Raw genomic sequence first — 17066 nt, 5'->3', positions numbered from 1 at the left:
GGTGGTATAAAAAAGTCGCGTTATACCCGGTCCTGCACTATAAGCGGTTACGTTGTGAGTGGTCTATACTGTACCACTAGCCAAACGGCTAATTTTTCTGATTACCCGGTCAATAGGAAGGTTGGTGGGTCTCCGACTGGTGCTTGCTTGCACCCGAGTAGTTTGTCATGGAAGGGCCCAAATTTTATCGGATATCCCTGCCCCTGAGTGAAGTGCTTTCCCAGTTTATTTTAGCGGATCTAAGCCACCCACCAATGCATTAGTATGAGCCAAACACTTCCTAGTATTTGCATTATTGCTTGTAAGCGGCTTCTGAACTGCTTTACTGCATCAGTGCTGAGACTAAGAGGGGTTTCTCGGCTGTCAATCAAAAAAGAGAAGCGTTCTCGAGATTGAAGAGTTTGAGAATCCCCGAGCTAAAAAGTAAGTGCCACCTGCAAGTGCCCGGGAGTTCCATTTCGTATTTTGCACGATGGTGGTTCCACATGAGTCTGTCTTTGGCACCTTGAGCACACCTGTTTGGAGCCTGTGGGCGCCAACTGGAAGCTAGCAGTTTGTGCCATGCAGGCACCTGGCACGTAATCCTTTCATCTGCGACTGCAACCTGCGCTGGCTGGCCACCTATCTGCACCAGTACCCCGTGGAGACGAGCGGCGCTCGGTGCGAGAGTCCCAAACGCATGCATCGACGCCGCCTCACCCTCCTCGGAGACTCCAAGTTCAAGTGCAAAGGTTGGGCTGGGGCCCCCATAGGTGGCAGCTTGAGCTGCCAGGGTAGCGACACTTGGCAAAGGTACTAAACGCATGACACCAGCGCTGGTGACCTCCATTTTGATTCCAAAAAATATTGCAGCAATGGGATGTTTAGCAGCACCTAGCGTGCCCTTTTACCATTTGTTCGAGTGCATCGATTTAAATTAGGGATGCGGTACGGTGATGCGATCAGTATAGATGCAAATTAAAAAAAAAAAAAGCTAACTGAACTTTGACAAAGAAGAAGTTTACCACCACGAGCTTGGCTCGTTGAAAAAGTTTCCCAATGGAGTATTGTCGGAAGGCAGGATTAGCGGACGACACCCGATTGCTGTACAAGCTTGCTCGGCAACCCTTTGCAATTTTTGGCACAGTCAGTATGAAAAACGAGCAAGGCCTGACTATTACCACGGGAACAGACCGACCATTTGTGCCGAGAGGCGGCACCAAGAAAGCGTAGTGTTACACCTAAAGCTGTCGTATACGGTGGCTCTGGGTTGGACGGGGGAAGGCGCGACGCCCCAAGCTCTCCGTTGCGCACGCTCGCAGGGTCAGAGGAACACCGGACCCGACTGGCTGGAGACTGCATTGTGGATCGGGACTGCCCGGAAAGCTGCGTTTGCGAGGGCACCATCGTCGACTGTTCTCGGAAGAGCCTCCGGGAGATCCCCAGTGACCTGCCCACATTCACGACCGAACTGTGAGTTGCGCTGGCCCCAACCTAACAATTCCTTCATTGCCAGATGACGCAGCCGTTAGTGCCAGTCAGGTCGTTTCTTGCACCATAAAATTTTCCCCCAGCAAGTTATGCCTTCAGTGAAGTGGCAATTTTGCTCAAAATTATATTTTAACGATTGAATCACCGAGTTTGGGCACTTGAGAAACCTCGGCGGTCCTTGCACGATTCCTAGGATTGTATGAACCCAGTTGGAGGATTTAATTAGCTAGACCAGGTGACTTTGAGGCTTCAAGGAACACCTGTCTGCTTTGAGCGACAACTGAGGAATGACCTCAACATTGTTTCAAGAATGCAGTGGCAGGCAGATAGAATGCCTGCATCATAGTTGTTCATCAATGCATGACTCAGAGAGGCCAAGGTAGCTTAACTGGGACAACACTTCACTTGGGGGTAGCGACGATTGAGTGAATTTGGGTGCTTGGAAGTGCACAGGAAAACCCCTGGGTTCGTCCAGTTCGAGAATTCATGCCTCTCGACAATGGGAGATATGCAGCCTAACACAGACTGATCCAACAGACTACAGAATCAGTTTAGCAGCTAGGTACAAATGACCTCATTGACTAGAAGGATTCAGCTTGACACTGGACTTGTTTGTGAAATGGACTTAAAGTTGTTCCTCAATCAAAAGTAACATGAATTATTCAATCTCAATTTTGGTTAAACCAAACAACTAAACGCTGACTATGCATATGAATTATCCACCAAAGATAGGACTGTTTGCAATGGACTAATAAAAACCGTTTCTTTGCAGGCGCCTTAATGACAACCACATTACGAAGGTTCGAAACAGCGGGATATTCAAGAAGCTACCAAAGCTGATCAAGCTGTGAGTGCATCTACAGCCATGCTTGACGACACATAGCTCAGATGCCATGTTTTTCCCAGAGACCTGCGCAACAACGCCATTGCTGACATTGAGGACAATGCCTTCCTGGGAGCCGAGCAACTGGCTGATCTGTGAGTGGAACTCCTGCTCTGCTCTGTGCACTCTTTTGGAAACAAACATTTTGGCACCTGCTATCCTTGTGCCAGTTCAAAACACGGCATAATGGCTGCCTTTGCCCAGGGACTGTGTCAGGAAACGAGCGACTCGATTGCACTGCATTTTTTCTGACAGTCACTATAGGTCCTTTTGGATAGAATTGCTGCTGAGCTGAGCGGTTTGCTTATTTAAGTCCCTCATCCCATTTTATCACTTATCCGCTTCCCTCAGCAGCAGAATGTTTGAGTATATACTCAAACAAAATTGCCAAAAATGAAATCTAGCGACACAAAAGGAGGTATCTTACCCCTCTTTCTGCTATCTAGAAACTCTTGGCTAATGACTGCTGTTCCAAACCTTCCAAATTACATGTAACCAGGATTTTATATAGGGAAGAAAGAGAAAAAAATGCATGTGAGCTGGTGAATGACATCTATCGTGAACCCGAGACAGAGGAATAATAAAAAAAGAACAGAACAATGTTGACTTCATTGTTCTCTCCGTTTTTTTTTATTATTCCTCTGTCTCGGGTTCAATAGGCCAGGTACATGGATCGGATATTGCTGTTCTTTCTGAAGTGGAACGCTGTGGAACTGTATCTCTCTCCTTTTCCTTTCCTGTCTTTAAGACCCTTATGGCTGGGGACACTGGGAACTCACCTTGGAACAGAGCAAACATGCTTTTCTTCATTTTGGCTCCATAGTACATACAACTATACTTTGTTTCATTTTATGTCGGAGAGCAGTCAAAGGATATAGAACACGGAGAAACACGGACACAAACTAAAAGCGCAAGGTCACAGCGTATTCACTGCACTTCATTGGTTTAGCCGATGCCGGCGCATGCAAAGAAAGATTAGAAATGCCTCGACCCTACACTTTTGGCGCTGCTTGATTGGACTTGGCGTGAAACAAAGTATAGCTTCTATTTCCTGGATTCGGCCTAGTAACACGGCTGTAACATTGGCTGGATGGCTGATGTGTTGCTCTTACTTTGGGAAGTCAATGTTTTTCCTAAAACTAAGCTAGCCAATGTTTTGTGTGTTGAACTGGGATGCTCGGTGCCTCCAAAGACCTTCAGGGGGCATTATATACTATTAGGGTTGTGCGAATGTTCAAATATTTGAATAGTGCTAGGTAGTTTCGAATAATATGCCATTCTATATTTGCTTCGATTTGAACTGGGATGTTCATATTTTTGGAAGTGGCAGGTTAGCCCCGTTGAGTCCGCTTTTGATGGCCGATTCAGATGCAAACCAAGTACCATGTGACCGTCACATCACCGATTCCTGCGATTCGAGCCTCATCCGCAGAAGCGCGGACTGAAATGGCCGAGCACCCATTCTCTCGTGAAATTTTGGCGGGTTATTGACTCAAAAAGGGGGGCGTTTAACTGGCAAGAGTACAACATTTTTTTTTTTGTTTTTGGACAAGCAAAACAAAGATGGCACATCATTGTGTTTTGTGCGTTCGCTGATTCATTTTGTTGCGCGATTCTTGGTTTCATGCATGAAAGAAGCCTCAGAAGGTTTGCCCGGCTGACGCGACGCAGGTCCCAGTACTCCCCCGGGTCCGTGTCGAGAAGCTTCTGTCAAAACTTGTCGAGCACGCCATAGTCTTTTTTGCACATCCAATCAGCCTTTCATCCAGCAACACTTTCTTGGGGCTGTGGTGTACTGAAGTGCTGTGCATGAATGCATCTCCAAACTGGTGGCCGATTAGAAGCGTGCTCAACAGGGCTAACCCACCATGGTCAGCACTTCGAAATGTATAAATATTGCAGTCGTCACGTGCTTAGGAGAAAAGCACACTTTAAAAGCAGGACGGTGCATACACGTCCAGCGTGTCCCCCCAAAAAATTTATTATGTTTCTCACCGCAAAAATAAACTATGCATCGCTGAAAGCTCATTCTCTGCCCAAATATAGTGCTAGCGGTCTGAACCAGATGCTAAAGTTTCAGAACTAATCATTGTCTTATTCAATAGTTGCAAGTGATATTTTTTAAAATTTCAATGGGATAATAGGGTCCATTTTCATCTGTTTTCGGTAACTGAAGCCATAGAGCATGTATTCATGAGCTCTGTCGGCCACCATTTTCCCATTGAAAATTTCAAAAAATTATTTATAACTTTTGAATAAAATAATGGTTAGTGCTGAAACTTTGGCATCTGGTTCTGACCACTAGCACTACGTTTGGGCAGAAAATGAGCGTTTGGCAATGCATAGTTTAAATTTGCAATAAAAAAACCCTGTACTGTAAATTTTTTTTTTCAGCACTTTGTGTAAAAAAAGAAATGGAAACTTTGTGAATGTTGAAATCTACATTGCAGTAAAATTTTCAAATCTGAACTATGCCTATAATGTTAGGCAGAGGTGCCCTGACAACACTGCATTCATCATTAGTCATTGTCCTTTTTTTAAACTTCGAGATTGAAAAAAGAATACTTGTATATAGCAAAAATATTTATAAATGCAAATAGATTCTCGAAGCCTTTCACTATATTGTTGCACCATGCTTAAACGAAAACCCAGCTCAATTCGTGAAGGTTTTTCCCAAACTTCCACTTGTCCATTTGCTACTTTTAATCTAACTACAGGGTGATTCAAGGAGATGCCAGGCTCTTTAAATCGACCGCAAAATTCAGTTTCTTAATCTATCGCGCTACGACTTTGTGCAGCGTTGCCCACAGATGGTGCATTTTTTGGGGGAAATTCGCAAAGAGCAAACTTACCTGAGGAAAAAGTAAAGAAAGAAAAAGGCTTAGCTCCTATGGAAACGCAGCGACGCCACCAGTCTTCAAACAACACGGCGCCATTTCGCACGGTAGACAAGAGAGGGCGCAATGAACGCCGCCAACGAACGAGCATACGGCGTCGAGAGCCGGCGTATTTAGCAGATGTTCTTTTCGACTCAAAAGCGGCACGCGTTCCGCAGGCGTCGACAGTCGCAGAAACAAAAATAGGCTCGGTAACAACAAGGAACTGCAGTTTCTTGTCTGCTAAAGACGCCGGCTCTCAGCATCGTATGCTCGTTCGTTTGCGGCAGTTGGCGTCGTGATCGCTTGTGCCATCTCTTGACTCCCGTGCGAAACGGCGCCGTGTTGTTTGAAGACCGGTGGCTTCGCTGCGTTTCCATAGGAGCTAAGCCTTTTTCTTTCTTTACTTTTTCCTCAGGTAAGTTTGCTCTTTACAAATTTTACAAAAAAAAATGCACCATCTGTGGGCAACGCTGCACAAAGTCGTAGCGCGATAAGTTAAGAAACTGAATTTTGTGGTCGATTTAAAGAGCCTGGTGTCTCTTTGAATCACTCTGTATATTTATGGACTGACCTCGGAAAGCTTGATGCCTTGGATTGGCAAGTAAAGGACGGATTTGACATAAAATTATCAGGGCATCTCTGCTTAACATATACACTTGCATTCCAGCCACAGTTTATTTCTGAAAATTTTTCTCCAATGTAGATATTAACATTCACAGTTCCCATTTCTTTTTGAATACACCAGGTATGTGCGTGCACCATCTTGCTTTGAAAGTGCTTTTTTCCCATGCACTCAATTGTGATATTCATACTTTCCAAAGTGTTGATCGTGGCACGTTAACCCATTGAGTGCGCTTCTTACCGAGCACCGATGCACTGCGGAGAAGCGACACCTGCGGAGCTCGCTTCCGCGGGTGTTGCTTCTCCGTAGTGCACCCGTGCCCGGTGAGAAGCTGCGATCAACACTTAGAAAAATATGAATATTGCAGTTCATCTCAAAGTGAATATTGAATAGTGTACTATTCCAGACTATTATTAGAAATTTTGAATATTTGCCCAACACTAATAAATCTCTTCGATTAGGTATAGCTGGGCATCTCTATAGACCTTTTCTGCAAGTGCGCTGCCATCTTGAATTGACGTCACTTCCAGTATGGGCGAAAACATTGTTTTGCCTTTGCCACGCCAATGGAAGGCATTTCGGATATAAATGTAACCGTCACACTTTCTCGTTTTGCCTCCCTTTTATGTTTTCCCTATTTGCAGGTTGAAACGTTGGATTATTTTTTCATCGCCCATACCGGATACGCCTATTAGGTGGCTGGGGACGAGAGTACACAGAATAGGTTCAATTTTACGTCAAATGCGTCATTTACTTGCCATCCCAATGTAGGCATTAGACTTTCTGAGGCCACAGTTCATAAATATAGTTAGATTAAAATTAGCTTAGAAATGAACAACTGTAAGCTTGGGAACCATCTTCATGAGTTCAGCTGGGCTTTCGCTTAAGCATGGTGCAGTAGCAAAAGGCTTGGAGAAACTATCCAATATTCAATATGAAAATATTCGTCCAAAACCACTATTCGCTTCAAACTCAAAATCCACTATTTGTACATGCCTACATACAATTGAACTTCGATTTAACGAAACCCGAGTTTACAAATTTTCCGATTTGACCAACAAATTAGGATTCCCCGCACAGCCTATGTACGAGGCCTCCCTTCCTCAATTTTACGAAGTTCCCGATTTAACTAAATAAATAGCAGGTCCCGGTGACTTCGTTAAATTGAGGTTCAACTGTTCTATAATAATCATTTTCGTAATCACAAAATTGAACTAACAAAAAGAGCATAGAGTCACTCCAAACAGAGCTACAAAGTGTAATATTTAGTGACCCTGGTTTTGTCTAGAGCCACTGAGTTTTCCCAGAGTATCACATTTCATACGCTTGACCAGAAGTATCGACCCAATCGAGGTTCTGGTGCTACTTCCCTTCCAAGTAGTATCTTTCTCGTAATTCATGTTGCTAAATTTATGCCGCAGAACAATGCTTGGTTTACTCAGAACAGACATACATACTGGTATTCATATTTTGTCCACATTGGGGCAGAAAACAAGTGACGTCTAGCTTCGAGTGTACTCTGAACTTCTGTAGCATTTCAAGCTTTCACAATTTTTCACCTAGTTAATTCATGCAAGTGCTTCGACTTCATCAACTACACTAATGATATTTGGCAGTGGCAGGAAAAATCCGTGTTTAAATCAGTGTCCATGTTTTAGCCTTTAACCGTTTGGGGTCATATGTCGGGTATCTCCCGACAAATAAATGTTCCCGTTCTGGACAAGTGTTGGGGCTCCCTTGACAGGCCCATTTCTCCTTTGCGGTCAAGTGTCGGGCGCCTCATAACAATTTCAGCTTGTGCCATCTCTTATCGAGTATGTAAACTATGCATACTTAGTTTTTTGTCCCTCCAACAGGTGCCGTAAGAGGTACGACACATTTTTTGTTTTTTCTAGATGCGCAGACGGGCATTTTGCGCATGCTTTTGGGTATTCAAGATGGCAGCCTTTACTCCGTCTGCGTTTTAGGGACTGTGCAGCCTCGAGACTACGCAGTTTGCAGTGACAGAAAAGTTAAAAGGCAAAGACATGAAAATGTTTTCTACTGTAAAAACTGCACTCAATACCTTGGCTTGCACCCCAGCATTTGCTTTGAAAAGTATCATATGCTGCACAAATATCACTAGTATATAGTTAAATAATTCAAATGAAAAGATTCAGGACAATGCAGAGTTATTTCAAATTGAACATATTGATCGTAGTATATAAAGAGTTGAATTTGAAGTCACTCATTGATTTTATCTTTTTTCGCATAAATTAATTCTGACTAGAGGGGCCTACAAGTGAAAAACTCACATGATTCCAAAAGGTTAAGCAACTGTTTCAAAGTAAGAGCGAAGGGTAAGGCAGCTCCCTAGAAAAACATTGCTACTAAAATGACATCATAAGAAAGTGTTTTTTGTGGAAGCTCGGCTGCGGAAAACAAGCAAGTCTTATTCGGCTTCCACCGGCCAAGTCTTTACTTGGAATTGTCTGCCGACTTGTGTGAAAAATGCCAAAATATCCTATTAGACAAAACCCCGAGACTGGGGGGGAAAAAAGGACAACACAACACAAAGTCTTAAACACAGCTGAAATTTATTGGACAGAATATCGTGGTTTTATAGGGCACAGGTGCCCAGAAAACCAAAAGGAATGAAAAAGGGGGAAGATAAACTTCTTTTTCCCGAACACACAAGACAGGGAGGACATTGACCAATAGCCACACCGGTACTGTTCTAACTCAAACAAAAGGGGGGAGGGGGAAAATCTCTTAACCCACCTCGGTGAGGTCTTGATAACATCACAAAAGAAAGGGCTGCAGGATGGTGACCCATTAGGGGAAAGATTGAACATGGACAAAAGCGGACAACCCCCGACATTCATCATACCCAAAACAAAGGGCAGGGGTGAAACTGAAACCCGAACAAACAACATCCTACACAGATATAAAGGTGACCTTCAAACAATTGAATTTGCAGAAATCTTTTCAACTCCGTGTCCAAATTAAAAGACGGCCTATTTACTGCATTTTTGTGGCTAATAATACTGAGGGACTCTTTCACTAAGTGTTTATGATCCTCTCTCTCGGTCAACATAACCGATGTGGAATTCCATAGAGGTACACAATTATAACATTCTAACACATGTTTTGACATTTCTGAATACTGATTTTTGTTTCTAGTACAACGTTTGTTTTCAGCTAAACGATCATTCAAACACCGCTTCGTTTGTCCAATGTAACATAACCCACAGGCAAAAGGAATCTTGTAAACTACGCCCGACACACAATCAACATCTTTTTCTCTCTGTTTTTTGGTACATCCAGTTCTGGCCGAGTTGAACAGGGTCAATCGATTTAGTTTGAAATCATTTCTGAACACAGTGCTAATGCCGTAACAGTTGCCGGCTGATTTTAGATTATGAGAAATACGATGGAAGAAAGGGAGAACAACACGCCTGGCAGATTCACAAACCTTTGAACATTTCTTTCTCATATTAACCCGGTACAACAACTGTCTGAATACATAATCCTCGGGAAAACCTGCCACACTGAAACGGTTAAAAAGGCATTGGAGCGCAGAACCAATGGAGTGCGAACAAGATTTCCTAAGTGCACTATCTACTGAATTCCTGACTATGCCAGCCTTGATATTCTTCGAGTGACAACTTTTGAAAAGATGAAGCGGTTTGACTTTCTTTTTGCCATACTGCCAACATAAACCGGAACGTGTTTTTAGCTGTATATCTAGAAACTGCAGGCAGTCATTTACAGGTCTTTCTACTGAGAATTGCAGCTCTGGCGCACTTTCATAGACAAAGTTTTCTACCAACGCTGACAGTGAAGAATCGGTAGTGGGTTAAGAGATCTTCCCCCTCCCCCCTTTTGTTTGAGTTAGAACAGTACCAGTGTGGCTATTGGTCAATGTTCTCCCTGTCTTGTGTGTTCGGGAAAATGAAGTTCATTGTCCCCCTTTTTCATTCCTTTTAGTTTTCCGGACACCTGTGCCCTATAAAACCACAATACTGTATTCTGTCCAATAAATTTCAGCTGTGTTTGAGACTTTGTGTTGTGTTGTCCTTTTTTCCCCCAGTCTCGAGGTTTTGTCCAATATGTTAAACTTTCACCAGCTTGTTCGTGCCCTAACTTTTTGTTCCAAAATAATCCTATTTTACAGCGAAGCTGTATATGACTCACAGGTCAGATTTCTGAAATTTTTTCGTGTTGTCGTCCTCACAGAAAAAAACCCTTCAGCGATTGAAGTGAAAAGTGTGTATCATACAAAATACAGATCAGCATTAGTTTCCCTAGCAAAAATTCCCATAGAGAATTCCCATAGCCTATCGGTTTATTGACACCTATGGGTGTATCGGCCTATAGGCGTATGGGCCTATAGGCGTATGGGCCTATAGGCGTACGGGCCTATAGGCGTACGGGCCTATAGGCGTACGGGCCTATAGGCGTACGGGCCTATAGGCGTACGGGCCTATAGGCGTATGGGCCTATTGGCGTATGGGCCTATTGGTGAATGGGCCTATTTGTGCATTGGCATATAGGCCATCCGCATGAGCACACAGGGTATGGTGGTGCCTTTATACATTTTATTATGCAAAAAAGGGTCTTGGGGTACACTTGCTCCTGTTATGAGGGCATCTTGACGCTGAACACTGTCACAAACCGAGTCTTGAAGGTGCCAGAGCGTAAGGGCATACTTCTTGCTTGAAATCCTGAAATGAGCAGCAGAACAAACAAAAAGAGTTAATCGGCGGCGTGACAAAGGTGGAGGATGATGTCACCACAGAAAGTGATTAAGGCTAAAGCCATTCGATAGATGACTCGAGCATTTTAAATTTCAGACTAAAGAAAATAAAATTAAGAGGCTGGATTTTCTTTGTTTTCTGTCTTCATCATGAGCCTAACTGCCTTCAAAACTTATTAAGCATCAACCTTCTGAAGAACGTTGAAATTAAATAATGTAAAATTAATATCAGCTTTGTTTGTGGGATTCCTAACAACGCTTCATTTAGTTCGGTCAACAAATACATAGTAGGTATATAAACTCAGATTAATTCGGGAAAGTCAGGGGATCGAAGTTTGCACTGTTTGGCTTAACAGTACCATCCAGTCCACTTGCATAACTTCAAAACTAGTCGCATGCTGTCACGCGTTTTATAAAGATGGCTATTTTCGAACCATTTTGACTGCAAAGGTCAAAGGTCGGCTCTGCATGAACCGAATACTATGGAAAACTTTTCAAATGAAATTAAGTATGATCAATGTAATCAATTTATAGTGGGACCACTTCAGTCCACTGCTAGACCAGTAAGACATTTTCTAAAGAAACGCATTGAAGGTAGCATTAAGGAATTTAGTAAGTGTGCTCTGTTGACATAAGCTACACTTTCTCGGACCACACCCGGAATGAGTGACAACTTTTCTCTATGCGACGCGCAGTTCCAAACATAAGAACAGGCAAACAAGCACAACTAGTTAAAAAAATAGCTTAACAAGCAAAAGTGAGCCGAGAAAATAGGGAGCTTTAGAATAACGGGCGCTAATTTATCTCGCATTACGGACGGCAAAAGCGTTTCTCTGCCGGGGACCCAAAACGCAAGCATCTCACACTTAAAGCGCCACCAAGATGTTACAATAGCTTTTATTTTGAAGTTAGAATGTTATATCTTTAAAATTAAACAAGCTTATCGTCTGGAATAACATTTTTATAGTTGTTTTATACTCAATGCCGCATGTTTCTGTCACTGTCAAGCTGCTCCGTTGCACTTCCGAGGCCACGCCGATCCACAACCCCGGCATATTTACATTTCTGCCGCGATCGCAAGTACACGCGCTTTGATAGCTTTGAGCTCTGAATCCAACGGTATATGACATTTTCTGTACGCTATGGATATACCAACCGCGGTCGCCAAGTGCGACTCATGCAGTCCGAAGCGGGCGGCGGGCGTCGAAGACGCGATCGACGGAATGTCGTGGGCGCCGCCATTTTCGGTATCCGCGCTATTTCCGAGAAATAACGGGCCCCAAAGCCCAAGCCCCAATGCTCGTTTTGGGTCTGCGCATTCGCACTAGCGACGACGTTATTTATTCGAGGTTGCGGACGTCGTTCTGAAACTCCCTAATGTTCAAACTTCCACGCGTCTACAACGCAAACAAAGACCAAAAGCATACTTACCAAGTGTGTTGAGGTGCTCGCTAGACTGTCGCGTCGTGGGTCTTCCAAGCTCTTTTTGACCATATTCAACATAAGAGGAGACTTCACAGATAGGTAAACTTGAATAAATGAGCACATTTCCATGTCTAAAAGCATTTTCGTCCCCTGACAGAAACACACCCGACGCACGACAAAACAATGTCGGGGGAAAAAAAAAAAAGTGTGGTGTCGCTAGCGATGGGGTGCTGTAACTAGTACGAGCTCGATAGGAATAGATAACTGGGCAAGTTGGTGAGAATTCATGTTGAGAGACAGCGCGACCGGGACGAGGACAAAAAGACGAAGAGAACACAGGACAGGCGCTTTCCTGTGTTCTCTTCGTCTTTTTGTCCTCGTCCCAGCCATGCTGTTTTTCAACAATATGAGCTCCTTACAAAATCGAAACCGAAACTGGCCAAATCGCGATGGAGGATGCCATAAAAATGTCTTTACAAACTTAATTATTGTTATAAGCACATAAAATAAATGTGTAAATCATGACTAGTACCGACTTGCCATTTGTTTTGGGTGAAATGGAGTAGGAAGTAGATTTTTTTGTTTCAACCCATCAAGATATTTTCTTTATTTTTCGTGGAGATTACTTTTATTTACACTTTCCTTACAGTATTTTATTAGTAAATTATTTTGACGCACCAGGGTCCCAAGTTTTATTTAGAATATTGCCCTAAAATTTATTCAGAAAATCAAGCATTTCATTGTGCTATTTTCCTCTAAATTGTGCATGACTGTTTGTGAGTCTCTTATTGTAGCATTATTTCAAGCTACAAAATTATATGAATTTTTATAACCCATTGATTTACAATGATGTTGTGTTATGTAACCTGGGCTTTAACCATTTTTGCCATTCGAAAATATTGAGGAAAAAAAAAGCGTAACATAATTAACTTGACTGATGTAGTTTTATGCATGCTGTTCTAAAGTGGACACATTTTTTTGCACTTGGAATAGATATTTGCATCACAGAGCCCAGGTTACATAACACATGCATCAAATGGGCTGGTGTATTTCTGACACGGACTATTCTGACAGACATATGTCTAATTTATTCCTATTGCTCAAATATTGACATGCACAATTGGTACATTCCTATTGAATGATTCGAGGTTTCCACTAGTCAAGGAAACATTCCTATTTGGCCAACAAAACTTTTGGTTTAACTGATGAAGATTCCTAACCGTCCAATAAAGTCCTTATGGGACCAGTCTAAGTTTCTATGGGGCCAATAGGAATGCCTATTGGACCGATCGAAATTTCTATAGGCCCAATAGGCATTCCTATGGGACCGGTACACACTCCTATGGGACCGATACACACTCTTATGGGACCGATACACACTCCTATGGGATTGATAGACACTCCTATGGGACCGATACACACTCCTATGGGACCGATACACACTCTTATGGGACTGATACACACTCCTATGGGACCAATAAAACTTCCTATGGGACCAATACGCACTCCTATGGGACCGATACACATTTCCTATGGGACCAATTCAACTTCCTATGGGACCGATACAAATTTTTATGGGACCGATACAGATTTTTATGGGACCAATAGAAATTCCTATCGGACCGATAGAAATCTCTATTGGTCCGATACAAATCTCTATCGGAATTTTTGCTAGGGTTCAATAAAAAACAAGCACAAAACAACAAGCGTTCACTGCATACGTTTCCCGGTAAAGGTTACTGTCGCGCAAGCTGCTGCGGTGACGGCACCTTGCGACGTGGGGAGCGACGTCACTAGCCTTTCGTACATAAAAAGTTTTGGTACAGTGTATTTACTTTTCTTTTGTCAATGATTAGGTATAGACACTTTTGCCAGAGAAACGGGCCCGTACCCGAGCCTGCGTAGTGCCAGGAGGGACCGCAGGGTGATGCTCTTAGGTCCCCCTGGACGCTCTCTGCAGGCTGCTGATGGAGAACAAGCTGCGCCAGGTGCGCCCCAAGATGTTCTCGGGCCTGAGCAGCCTGCGGACGCTGTAAGTGCACCCTCTCCGCACGGCTCTGCCATGGTCCACCTCCATGGCTTTCTTCCAGGATGCTGCGCTCCAACCAGCTCAGCTTCATCGCCAACGACACCTTTGCAGATTTGACCACTGTGCGTCTCCTGTGAGTCTCCTTTCACAACCTCGCTTCAAGTTCCAGTGAGGCGCAGTTGCTTAGGCAGAGAGTATCCCAGTTCAACAACAAAGCAAAGATGCGCTTTCATTGGCCCCCTGGGGCATTTTTTTTAGGGAGTGTTTTTACGTATATAGTACTTTGTTTGATTACATCTCTACCTGATGCGCCTCCTAATAGGAAGGTGGCCTTCTTCTACGGAACACTACTGCAGACTATGGTGTTTAATGGGTTCTTGAAGGCCAGATTCTTTTTGTCCCATTATACTGCCTTTATATCTGCGATGTCGATTCACAAGATTCCAGCTGTTGAAGTGGTGTCTTAAGGCCTGTTCACACTCTTGCGACCTCTTAAAACTGGGTTCCTTAAAACCTCTTACGAGAGGACACACTGGCGCCATCTATTGGGTAGCAGTGTAAACTTGGCGGTCCGGCATATTTTCTATTTCTCTCGTGCATTACCCTTTCTTTCTTGGTTCAAAAACTTTTGTCAACGTTATAAATGAGCCTTTCTCATAGGTATTACGCACATTTGACCTCGGAAATCCCGCAAAACCTTCGCTCTTGTGAAATGCAGTTCCAGGGTCACCACATAGATGGTGCCAGCGTGCCAGTGTGTTCTCTCGTCCTAAGAAATTTTAAGAAGTTTTAACAGATCTCGTTACTCTCTGTCATACTCGGTTGCAAGAGTGTGAACGGGCCTTTAGAATGACTCTTTTCAAAACTTGGTCAAAACATATTTTTTTACACGAGTCCCTCGGGTAGCTAGGTTAGTATGGTAGCACAGAGCATTGTGAGTTTGCTATACCAAGAACTTAGTGCAGCCTGTCCCACCTATCGACTTCCCCATTCTTGTTGGCTGCGAGCAATTAAGTAAAATTAAAGTCTTTTGAGTCCTCTAACATGACAGTCCTCCTTCCTTTCTTTGTGATGAATGAAAAAAGTGGAAGGGAAAATTTTTCGGGCCCACTGAAGGAGATTTTGCAGCTTGGCCTTTTAACAGTTGATTTTGGTTGTATATTAACGCAGGTGTTTTTTAATGTGACTCGATTTCACTTGGAGTAGGACAAAAAGACATTTGGGAGTACGGGCCATTGTGGCGATGTGATTTCGGGGCCGTAGTGACATAACAGTGATGGTGAGGAAGAAAAAGTAGATGATGATGAAAGCAGACGGGTGGTTCGGTGGCCGAAGAAAAGTAGTAAAAAAAGAAGTAGAGAAAGTGGACTGGTCCTGAATCAAGAGGACTTCCACCAGAGCCCACTGGGAGTTTGAAGACCAGTTACATGCCTGAAGTTTTGGGCCCTGTGCCCTTGACGATGCCTGGAAGTCTTCTTGATCCAGGACCGTTCCACTTCCTTCTTCTATTGCTTCCCTTTCTGCACCGAACCACGCACCGGCTTTCATCTTCTTCTCGTTCCACGCTGTCACTGTTACCTCACTGCCGCTGCAGAAATTGATGCATCACCCTAGACATTAATGTAGTGTAGTCGTTTTGCCAAAGTTGCAACTTTCTGGCACGTCTGTGCGCAGGTCTCTGTACGACAACAAGATACGCTGCCTGGCTCAGAGCGCCTTTGAGCGGCTCACCTCCCTGAGAACCCTGTGAGTGTCCGGTGGCCGTGCTCACGGGTGGCCGTACTCAGCAACACTCGTGCAGGAACCTGCTGGGGAATCCACTGCATTGTGGTTGCCACCTGCGCTGGCTGGCGGACTGGCTGCGCGGGGGAGACAAGGTCACGGGCAAGCCTCGCTGCCAGTCTCCGGTCGCCCTGCAGGATGTGGCACTCGAAGATGTCCCTTCGAGCCAGCTGGAACACTGCTCTGGTCAGGGACCGGGATTTCCCTAGAGCTACTCAGTGCTGCCAGAGTACTGCAGTCTTTGGTGCCCGCTTGACTTGAAAAATTGAGCCAATTGAGCATTCTCATGATGTGTTTTTGTCTTAACTTTTGAAAAAAAAAACATGCATTTAACAACAAAAAAAAACACAGCTGGTTGGAAGGTTCTGGGCATGTTGGTTTGTGCCATCAAGGTGCGCATAGTGTAATCTGCCGAAGGAGAATGGCGTCTTGTTTTCCTGCTCACGAGCAGGCTCTGCAGGGTTCACCTGCCCAGTTTGATTGGTCTCACGGGGCGTCCATATTGTGGGTGTCGATTCAAGCATCGCGACGCAGCTCTGAACCGAAGTGTGAGAGCTTCGGTACTCTGGGGACATTCAGTGGCTCTGGATTTGCCTAGACAGTCGTAGAATGGTTACACGGTGGTGCAGTTTCATAGCAAAACATTGGGCTTGTAACTGTTGAGTGTGTAGCGCAAGTCTTTGCACACCATTCAGAGGGGTCCTGTCCCTGATGTACAATGCACAATTTTGGCTCTCATAGAGGTTACATTCGAGTGGATGATGAGTCAAAAAATAATGGAGGTGACTAGGTGAGGCCGTGCGGGAGTTTGAATTTTAACTCGGATTCCGTGTTTATTTCTTTTATTTCTTTTTGAATTCGAGGGGTTTTTCTTTTTGGTTTACTTTTTCCCGTGGATTTGGGTGTTGCTTTGAGCCTATTTTTGGTGTCGGCAAAAAATTAGCATTTACCGTCCCGGTGGCAGGATTGCTCAACCCCCAGAGTACTACACCTGACAATACTCGAATGGCGTTTCGATACCGACAAGAGAAGTACCTGGGGGTGTTGTTTTCGAAACAGAAAAGCAGCCTCACAGGCAGTTGAGTGTGGTTTGTGTCCTGGGTTAACAAAATAAAGCTGTAGACAAAGATTTTTTCCCATGAAGCTTTTTCTTGTTTCCCCTTTCAAGACAACTCCTAATCAGGGTTTTTGGCCTTTCCCCCCAATTCTGAGAAAACTAGCTTGCAGGCTACTTTCTG

At 44.0% G+C, this 17066-nt stretch overlaps 1 protein-coding gene across 5 annotated transcripts in view; it reads left to right on the top strand.

Annotated features, from left to right (window-relative positions):
* Nucleotides 1-17066, top strand: part of LOC8054077 (protein slit) — a 133253-nt gene that overhangs the window by 81057 nt on the left and 35130 nt on the right. For all 5 annotated transcript variants that reach the window (XM_042287278.1, XM_042287277.1, XM_029991536.4 and 2 more), the window contains 8 exons: nucleotides 568-731; nucleotides 1302-1452; nucleotides 2243-2317; nucleotides 2377-2448; nucleotides 13978-14049; nucleotides 14108-14179; nucleotides 15721-15792; nucleotides 15848-16014. In XM_042287278.1, the coding sequence (XP_042143212.1) occupies nucleotides 568-731; nucleotides 1302-1452; nucleotides 2243-2317; nucleotides 2377-2448; nucleotides 13978-14049; nucleotides 14108-14179; nucleotides 15721-15792; nucleotides 15848-16014 (845 nt within the window). The remainder of the gene's footprint in view (nucleotides 1-567; nucleotides 732-1301; nucleotides 1453-2242; nucleotides 2318-2376; nucleotides 2449-13977; nucleotides 14050-14107; nucleotides 14180-15720; nucleotides 15793-15847; nucleotides 16015-17066) is intronic.

Source organism: Ixodes scapularis, unplaced genomic scaffold, assembly GCF_016920785.2.
Source record: "Ixodes scapularis isolate PalLabHiFi unplaced genomic scaffold, ASM1692078v2 PGA_scaffold9__187_contigs__length_104089568, whole genome shotgun sequence".
NCBI lineage: Eukaryota > Metazoa > Arthropoda > Arachnida > Ixodida > Ixodidae > Ixodes > Ixodes scapularis.
This window is presented reverse-complemented; position numbering and strand designations above follow the sequence as displayed.